At 49.8% G+C, this 10,308-nt stretch overlaps 1 protein-coding gene across 1 annotated transcript in view; it reads left to right on the top strand.

Annotated features, from left to right (window-relative positions):
* Positions 1 to 10,308, top strand: part of IQCH (IQ motif containing H) — a 136,344-nt gene that overhangs the window by 103,474 nt on the left and 22,562 nt on the right. The window contains exon 10 of the mRNA XM_045285794.1: positions 3,540 to 3,704. Within this exon, the coding sequence (XP_045141729.1) occupies positions 3,540 to 3,704 (165 nt within the window). The remainder of the gene's footprint in view (positions 1 to 3,539; positions 3,705 to 10,308) is intronic.

A 10,308-nucleotide genomic window follows, 5' to 3' on the forward strand; every position in this document is an offset into this window, starting at 1 on the left:
AGCGTAGCGCTAGATGTGTGAGACCAGCACACTCACTCTCTCATCCGAGGGAGAGCAGCTGCCCGCGTCTGATTTGCATTTTGTTCCACCGTTCAGCGAGAAGTATTTCAGTTGACAAATAGGATATATTTACCACTGCAACAGACACTTGGCAGTTAGTTTTTAACAATTGTTGCAAACGTGATTTATTTGCTATTATAAAGGGGCATTACTGTGCGAATATGACTCCTGAAATTAGCTCCAGTTTAGCAAGAGGCCTTGACAGCTTGACCTCCTAATCTCCTTATAATGATGCCATTTACAGTCAATGCTCACTCAAGTTGCTCATGCTAGATGCGTGAGCGAGGAGTCCACTCTAGGGCAGATGCAGTATGTATTTTAACATACCGAGTTGGTGTGGGGGGCACATGCAGGCCTTCCAACAGGCAAAAAAAAATGTTTAATCAAGTCTTCATGAAAATGTGTTCGCTTCCAACTTCCTACAGTGAAAATGCATTACTGCTAATTACCGCATACTCCAGAAATACAATACTTCATGTGTTCTCTGCAAGACACTTCCAAGGCAGGGATGATATTAAACAAGAACATGTTTGGATCCCTAGCTCTTCATTTGGCTGGGAGATTGGTACAGGGTGAGGACGGCTGGGCCAGGACTAGTGCCCATCTCTTCCAGCAGGACTGGACTCAAAGCCCAGCACTACCACTTCCTAGCTAGGTGGACTTGGGTACCACTCTGAGCCTCTGTTTCTTCATCTGTGGCATGGGATCTTATTCCTTGGGTTTCATAAAGGCCAGAGGTGTTGCTTGTGAAGTACCTGGTGCACTGTAGGTACCTGACAAATGGGGGTTCAGGCGACCCCTCTTCTTAGGCTCAGCCATGACGTCATGAGGCAAGCCTAGTCTGTCTTTCCTGATTACTTCAGTAGTACTTGGTTCTTTGCCTATGTTCATTGAATACAAGAGTGCCTATCCGCTCCTTCTCCACCGTAGGATCCCTGACGGTGTATCTATCCATCGCCAGTGCCTTCCACAAGGATATGCCTTGAGCAGGGAACTGAGGGCACCGGGCTACTTCTGAGTTAAGTGGGGACAGAATGACACAGAACAAACCGTGATGCCTGGCAAAGGAAGGCGGCGAGGTAGCACAAGACCCACTTTTGCTGTCACAAACCCAGCACATAGTAGGTGCTCAGTAAATATTTTGGTAAGGAATAAATGAACATACCCAGTTACCTAGTAGCTCGTCCTAACGTGAAGCCTACATATGGCTAGTTGCCAAAGTACTTCCTCGCTGTGTCCTCCCAGCTGCCCCATGGCACAGCGAGGGGGGGTGTCATCCCTTGTCCACAACTGACATCATGGTGACAAAGAGAAAAATGGCGGTAGAGCTATGACGTCCATGCCAACTGGGAGTGTCCTCAGACATCATACTGAAATTCCCAGGGGCCATTGCTGCTTTTTCCAAACTCAAGAGCAACCCACCCTTTTCTGTGTCTACTCAGCTCCCCCACTTTCTACAGCGGTTACACATTGGGCTGCTGACCGCCAGGGTCATAGTTCAAAACCACTCCATGGGCGAAAGACAGAGCTTTGTACTCCCGTAAAGAGTTACAGTTGTGGAAACCCTTAGGGGCAGCTCTACCCTGTCCTATAGGGTCACTACGCGTTGGCATGGACTCGATGGCAGTGAGTTCAGCCCCCTGCCCTCTGAAACTTCAGTCCAGTTTTTTTTTCCTTAGTAGATAAAAGTGCACTTAAGCTCCTCCCTTGGGGCCTTTTGGGGGTGCAACTCTGGGGACCCAGCCCTGTTGCCGGATGCCTTCCACTGCTAGCCTTACATGGGCATCTTCATTCGCTCCTTTTGTGGAATGCAGTTCTCTGCCGTAAAGAAATGAGCTGGTTCACATCTGTGCTGACAGTCTGGCCTGGGCCTCCCTTGTCCTGCGGACGACTTGAAGGGAGACGCGTTGCCAGAAGGAAATACTGCACCCAGGGTAGTGGGTGGCCATCCCGGTTCAGGCTTTACCTCGAAGCTCAATGACAAGTGTCGAGACAGGGACGCTACTAATGGGGGCAGGCGAAGGGGCAGCTGTTTCAGCCAAAGATTGAGGTGGTCAAACTCCACTACTATTGAAGCTGTAAGGCAGAAAGGAGCCGTGTCAACTCCCCCGACACAGCTGAGGACTTGTGAGCCGGGAGAGCCACAACTTCTCCAGACACCTGGGGCAGGAGCAGAGACATGGGCTCTTTGGGCATTTAACAGCTAACCATGCTAGGAAAACTTCAAAAGCATTTGCAAATGGCCAGTATCAACGCTCTCTATGTTGAAGAAAAAGTATTACTTGTTGTGAGCTGTCCCCCAGTATTGGCTCTGCTGGCCTGGGCAGGCTATACTTAACCCTTGAAATCCTTTTTGTTGGCTGCTCAAACCTAAATCCAGACTTGCTCACTGATAAGCCCTCTGTTGTTACTGAGAGAATCCTTACCTCTAGTGTGTTCGTCTGGGTACATTAGAGACACAAATCCTCAGAAACTCATATGTATAGGAGAGAGTTTTATATAAAGGTTACATTAAAGTGACCAGATTTAAAGCGGGACACCACTGACTGGGGGCGGGGGGGGGGGGTTTTGATTAAAAATTTGGTCTATATGGACCAAATAGACCATTCCCTAGAGTGTCGTGCATTCTTTCCAAAAATCGGGACTTTTTTAAAACGCCAAAAATCAGGACTGTCCCGACAAAAGTGGGGCGTCTGGTCACCTTAGGTTAAGTGCACATCAAGAACACAGCCCAACCCACTGCTGCCCAAGCCCACAAGTCCAACATTAGCCCATATGTCCGACATCAATCCACAAAATCCTCCTCCATCTCATAAAGCATGCACAATGAAGCCAACTGCAGGAGGAAAGCCGAGTCAGTGAGCGTGTAAGCATCTCAGTGCTGGCAGGGGTCTCCACGCGGCTGCTCCAGCACCCAGGGCTGCATCGGGGTAGGTCCATGCAACTTCTCCTGGGGGATGTCTTGCAGGAAGTCAGCCTTGCCACCTGAAGCTGGGAACTGGCTAAGGCGGCTGCACCCTGGTCCGACCATCAGAAAGCAAGAGACCCGAGAACTAGAAAGGAGGCTCCCCAAGCCATTTACCTCTCTGCCCTTCAATTAACCCCACATGTGTTTATCAGCCAGGTCGGCCCAATAAACTTTAACTATCTCATCTAGAAACCTCGTTTGAAAACACTTGTTTTACACAGCAATTTTAAATTCATTAAAACTTGCCTTTTGTCAACAAAGCACTGTTGTTTAGATTAAAAAAAAAACAAAAACAAAGGAAAATACTGCATTCACCACCTTAGAAATAGCAAACCACAGGTAGAAAAATCCAAATCCCACGCCACCAGCCTTTCATGTCAAGGCAGCAGTGTCTGATTGTCAGAGCCAGGTGTTGCCACTGCAGCTCGGGAGAGTGGCGGGGTCGCCGCCCGGGGCTTCCTGGCGCCTGTCTGTCGTCATCGCCCTCACCTGTGTCTCCCGTTCTCACCAGGTGTGGGCCACAGACCTGGACTTCGCCTACAGTAACCAGCTAGCCCTGACTCAGCTCGCCTTGTACCTGACCAACGGCCGTCTGGATTGCAACATGAGCACCTTCGAGGTGCCCCGCTTTGTCCCGAAGAAGAAAAGGACCCACCTTGAGATGCTGGCGATGCCGGTAAGCAGCCGGCCATTTTCCAAGTGTGCCCTGAGCTCAGCTCCGCCCGGCCGGCGCGCCTGAGTCCGTGCTACCGCGCCAGGCCCTTTGAGGCCGGAGAGAAGAAATCGCCAAGTCACATGGCCTCTCCAAAGTGGGTCCCAGGGAGGCTTTCTGGGTGCCTTGGTCTTGGGAAACGGGGAGCGCAGGGCGTCAAGAGGAAGGAACAGGTGTCTGCGGGCGTCCCTCGGCTCTCTCCTCAACTTAGTTCCCTGGGCAGGTGGCCCCACAGCTCCAGTGGCAGCTGTTTCTGACAAACCCATCCGCCTCTGGCCCAAATCTCTTTTCTGAGCTTCAGCTTCCTGGACCTAGTACCGTGCAGAACTGTCCAAAGCTACGCTCCTCCTCTCCCCTCCAGCCGGCTCCGCCTCAAGCTGCCTCAGGTGTCTCAGGTCAGAGGCTGATGGGACACGCCCTCACCTCAAATTCAGTAGAAACCGGGTTGTGCCAGCTGCTGAAAATGCCTGGGATCAGCTCTGACCCTTGCCCTCCCTCCACTCAGAAGGTGCCTTCTTTTCCGCTCTCACATCCCTCTCGATCAGTCAGCTCCCACACTGCGCATCCACTAGCATCCCACCAAGAGTCCCGCCCCGCCGGCCCCCACCTCGAACAAGCGTGACTGTCCATACAGCCAAAGCTATCAAAGCCAATCTGATCAGGTGGCTACCCGGTTGATGATTTTTAAATGACCCCTGTACCTTCAAGGAAACCCCAACTTCCAAGCTTGACTGCCACGGCTCCTCAGGATCTGCCTCTTCCCACCACCCCAGCGCCTCCGAGCACAAGCCTGTTGACGGGATAGCTGCAGCGGCAGGGCCGGCAGCCCCCAGGCTGGTTGAGAGCGACCCTCTGTGCCCCTGGTGTGCAGAATCCAGGGTCACTCTCCACGGGGCTATGGGCTCCTGGGCAGCAGGCGCAGATGGTCAGGAGAAGGAGGAAGGAGACCAAGGGGACAACAGGGACATTCGCGGAAGTGGGATATAGCACGTGGGCTTCCATGTGGGTGGGACTTTATATATAGAACACGTGGACTTTCATATAAATGGGGTATAACGTATGCACTTGCATGTATAACACGTGGGCTTCCATGTGAGTGGGAGGTAACATGCCTCGGGCCTTCCCACACAACAGTGAGTTTCACACCCTCTGGCAAATGCAACTCAAAATCCAAATCCAGCCAGAGAGGAACTCTGGGGATTACTAAATAGGCCCCACGCCGGGGCCTTTTCAGACAAGTAACTTGTGCCTCTCTGTGGAGCCTGTTCAGGTTCAGGACCCACTGTGGCACCTAAAGGGCCTTTGTTTGGCACTACCCAGCGTGCCCACAGTCACCACCGTAGGCAGGAACTCGGTGTACCGTCAGGCCACCCGGAGAAAGTGCAGATGTCTTCAGGGGCACAGGCCCCCATGCCCTGTCCTCTTCCATCCGGGCGTTTTGAGAAGACCAGCATCCGTCTTGCTCAGGGAACCACCTTGCTCGCCTTGCTACTTCAGGAAAGATCTGTAATTGGACTGGAGAGGAGCAGTGTGGTCATGTGCCACCAAGCGGTGGTGTCTGGCACATAGCCACCCTGGGTGACAGAGCACACCTACTCCTTAGGGTAAGGTGACCAGACGTCCCTCTTTTGGAGGGACAATCCCAATTTTTGGTGTTTTTTAAAAGTCCCGGTTTTTGGAAAGAATGCACAACAAGCTAGGGAACGGTCTATTTGGTCCATATAGACCAAATTTTTCTTCAAGAATTCCCCCCCCCCCCCCCATCAATGGTGTCCCGCTTTAAATCTGGTCACCTTACCTTAGGGGGCTCTTGGCGGATGCCTTTACCAAAGCCCATCACCCGCTCCTTCTTCGGTAGAGCCTCCAGGTTGGTTCTAACCGTGTGCAGCCAAGTGGCTACCCACTTCATCACCAGGGATCCTTGGAGGGCCAGTGAGCCCACGGCGACCCTCTGCAGGGTTTTCCAGAATGTAAAAGTCTTCACAGGGTCAAGCTCATCTTTCTCCTGGTAAGTGGTCGGTGCGTTTAAATCGTCGTCCCGGCAGCTACCAGTCCAATGTTTACGGGAGGAGAACAACACAGCACTGTGTAATACAATACAATACAATACACACTGCCATCTCGTCTCGACCGTATGGGACAGAGAGGACCGTCCCTGGGGGTTCCCAAGGGGAAAAAGCCCTGACTTTGGGGAGGAGAACAAGACCTCTGTTCGTTAGGGCCCAGAAGCTTACTGAGAACCTCTCAAGTCTGACCCCGCTTTTGACCGCTTTCTCCACTCTCGGGACTCCTCCTTCCCACCTCCACCCTGGGACCTATCAGGACTCTAGGGAGTTGCAGGACCCCAATCTCATGCTAAAGGGAGGGGCAGCTTTGAAACAGCCCTTTCTGATGAACCCACCTCCCTCCCTGCCATGTCTAAAAGCTGCAAAGAAAGGGAGTTGGTATTCAATACAAGACTGCCGAAGCCCATTTGCCGCCCTCGAACACGCTGCCTGAGAAGGCTGTAAGCAGGAAGGAGCTGTGCTTTGAATCAGAGGCACGCTCCCGTTTTGCATTCCTGCCTTTAGACTTCATTCCTCGCCACAGGCAACACTGGGGAATTCTCCTGGGATCAAGAGTCTTAAACACGTTTAGGAATTGCCCCCACACAAGTGGGGAGCATGACGATCTCCGGTAATTTAAATTATGATCTCCAACCAGAAAGACTCTTATCCAATGCATGGGGAAATGGAAAGTGTTTGGGTTTTAGAAAGAGAGATGGGTATTCTCACATCGTGCCACTATGTGGTGTGTGGTGTGTGGTGTGTGTATGTGATGGAGGGTAGCTTTTTCAAAGAAGCATGCACACCAGGACGAGTGTGAGCACACTGGTGCCGCCAGCCCCCTCTGGAGAGGGAAGGAAATGCACAGGTGAGCCACATGACAATCGGGCACATTCAGAACCAACACCTGGAAAGTGCTTCCCATGGGGGCCCATCCCGTGAATCAGCCGCTATGGGCTCTGGACTCTCCAATGAGCTGTTGCCCCATATGACAAAGGAAGGCGACCACCTCCACGTGCGCAGGCCCAGTTAGAAGCGGCTTCTGACTCGGTGCCCCCCACGCGCAGCCGCTCACCCCGCAAAACCAGGCCTGAGCAGATGGACCTCAGTGGTTGGCCGGAAAGGACTTCCCTGACAACTTCCAAACAGCAAACAAACTTCTCATGGAAGTTCCGCCAGGATTGGTCCAAACCGTTTCCCTCTTCCATCTTTCTGTGTTCAGTCCTCTGTCTTTCCGAGTGGCGGCGCAGTGGGTTACAAGAGTCGGTCTGCCTACCACTTGGTCAGCAGTTCGAAACCACCAGCTACCCCCGGCTGTCCGCACCCATCAGGATTCACACTCTCAGAACCACCGGGGCAGTTCTGCGTGTCCTGTCTGGTTGCTCGAGTCAGAATTCACTGACAGCAGTGAGTTTGGTTAAAAGTTTGGGTTCTCTGTCCGGCCCTCCACTCGAAGGATTGGCGAGGGGCCTAAGGAGCTGGTCCACGCAAATATCTTACCAACCACCCCTGTCATCTACACACATTTTTAACAGCACACGATCTGTAATGAATGATTAAGTAAAACCTTTTGTGTTAAATTATGATGTTAATAATGATTCTGTCTCCTGTAATTTATTATGAATTCTCCAAAGCTTCGGGTTTGATTTTGATCGAATGCAACAACAACGGAGTTTATGTGATGACTTTATTTTTAGAACTCCTCCTTTGAAGGGGCGCATTTTCCCTGCGACTGCTGCTACTGTAATTATGTACAAAACCAATCACTCATTAGAGTTAGGATACATTATCTTCTAGACAGATGAGGCTAAATAAGCAACACATTAATAATTCAGAGAGCAGTTCATTATGCATGTGGATGCCTGCTTCGTAACTGAAAGAGGAACCTCATCAGCCTGTGCCAACCCTTAAACAATAGTCCTGTGTTCTTGCAGCCACATGCACGTTTACGCTTGTTAAACTGCTGCTTGGATTATTTTATCAAACATTCATTTATTTGTGGTCCCTTACTGCCGAGAACAGATTTTGGAAGCTCCTTTTTTAAGTTAATGATTTGAGCAATGGGTGTTATTAATTCTCAGAATATTATAAACATGATTAATTTTCAGGCAGAGATTTATTGCATAAGGATTTCAACTATGTCAACTGAAATGCATCACTGTCAAGACCAGTATCACGGCGAAAACAGACTGCGCGCCGCACTTCAGGAGCCGGCGCTCAGAACGAAATCAATTTAAATTGTGGCGGAAGTAAAATTATATTCTCCAGTGAAAAGGAGTATTTTGAGCTCCCTTTATTTGGCTTGAAGCATTCTTGTTAGATTGTGATTTAGAAAGGTAGTTTAGCAAGACTAGTCTTCTACCAAGAATCTTTCATCTTCTCTCTGAAACAGCACCACCCCCCCTCCGCCCCCCCAACACACACACCCTGTTTTCACTAGCCGAGCTCAATGGTTAAAGAACAAGGCTGATGATTGAAAAGACGGGCAGATAGTTCTAACCCACCCACCACTCGGAGGGAGGAAGATGAGGCCATCTGCTTCCATAAAGATTTGCCGCCTAAAAAATAAATAATAAAAATAAATAAATGAAATAAAAGATTTGCCGCCTCGGGAACCTGAGGGGGCTGCTCTGCTCGGCCACACAGGATGGCCATGAGTCGGGGTGCACTCCGAGGCAGTCGTGGGTAACAGGTTTGCTGGACAAGGCTGCGTTTGGAAAGTTCCACACATTCCAAATGCGGCCAATGGGTGTATGGAGTGAAGAGCAATGAGCTGAGAGTCACGGATCAGGAATTTGAATCTTCCCTCTGGCCTCGGTGTGTGCATTACAGGATGCTGTTCAAAGCCTCTTCAAGATACCTGCTTCTGTGGGGCCTGTCGACTTGGGCTTACATCTGGCAAAGTGCAGGAGGGCAGAGGGATCACAGAACGGACTCATTCCTCTGTGCCACCTCCTCCCACTCAAAGAGCCTTCCCTTCCAGAATCTGTTAGAAAAGAGGTAGTGTTGTTGGGACAGGTTGTATATCCTAAATCCACAGCAGCCCGTCAGTCCCCTAGCTAATATTTAGTTGATACTTTCTGCAAGAATCCACCCGCAGGAAATTCAGCAGGTGTTCATGGAGTTTCTCCTTAGGGCCAGGCTCGCCACTGGGCCCGGAGAGCGCAAGGGTGTGCAGCAAAGCCCTTGGCCTTGAAGAGCTCCACATTTATGAGAAGACACAGATCAGTAGACAGTGGAAATAACTATACATAACATCAGCACGTTCAACATGTATCAAGCCTCCACTCCACAAAGCCAGGACCGGTGCTAAGTGCTAAGTGCTAAGTGCTTTGCACGACAAATCTTTCTAACAACCCAATATATGAGGCAGGTGGTACCGAGGTTAACAAATGTTAAACAACTTAACCCAACTTCCCGCAGGAAGCAACTGTTGAAGCCAGGGATCAACCCCAGGCCTGGCAGATCCTAAAGGCTGCCGGCTTCCCCGCTGAACAGCCAACAGGTCTCACACTGTCGGGAGCCAATGATTTGGGCCCAGTGGAGGGGATGCTCACTCCTGATAAGGACTCATCTCCCTGGGCCCTGAGGCTTCCCCAGCACAGTGTCATTAGCCAGGCTTACAAGCCTTGGGGTTGCTCAGAAACTCAGAGTTGTGGGTCAGAATCAACCACGGGCAGTGGTGTTTGTTTTCTTCTATTTGTGGATTTTAGGGGTGTCTCCTTTTCTTTAGTTTTGGGGGTTTGTTTTGTTTTTGAGATCGCAAACTGCTGCAATGGTAGCTTAACATTTAGATCCATCAGGTAAATCTTAGAATATCTCCCCAAGAGTGGAATTGCTGGATCAAAGGGCAAGTGCACTTGATAAATGTTTTCACCTCGTCATTTCCTTTTCTCTTCCTTGGAAAACTGCAACGGGGCTGGATAGCCTTTGAGGAGAGTACCCAAACCATCCTTTTTAAGAATGAGCGCTTCTGTTTTCTCATGCTTTGTAGTTTAAATATGCATGAGTGTATTTGATTCCCCTCAGTAACTCCAAGAAATAAGAAAGGAATTATCAGACCTACTGGATAGCTTAGGAGGCTGAGACTGAACAAAGTGAGGTGAAATTCCCAAGGTCATACAGAAAGCAGTAGCACAACTCAAAATTTCTGGTTTTACTGAAGTCCTTTTCTGGCTAGAAGATTTATTGGATGGTTGGATGGTTTTTGTTGTCAATAGCTGACATTGTTTGAGAAATCATTTCACTTTATAAGTGACAGCAATCACTAAGAGTTATTGAGGCTCACACTGTCCCTGACACCATTTTTTCTTTCTTTCTTTCTTTTTTTTCACTCACTGTAGCAAATTTTATTTTATTTTTTTAAACCATTGTGTTGGGGGCTTATACAACTCTTATCACAATCCATACATCCATCCATTGTGTCAAGCACATTTGCACATCTGTTGCCAACATCATTCTCAAAACATTTGCTTTCTACTTGAGCCCTTGGTGTCAGCTCCTCATTTTTCCCCTCCTTCCCC

This window comes from Echinops telfairi, unplaced genomic scaffold (genome assembly GCF_000313985.2).
Source record: "Echinops telfairi isolate 266 unplaced genomic scaffold, ASM31398v2 ScPeMD7_7475;HRSCAF=8513, whole genome shotgun sequence".
NCBI lineage: Eukaryota > Metazoa > Chordata > Mammalia > Afrosoricida > Tenrecidae > Echinops > Echinops telfairi.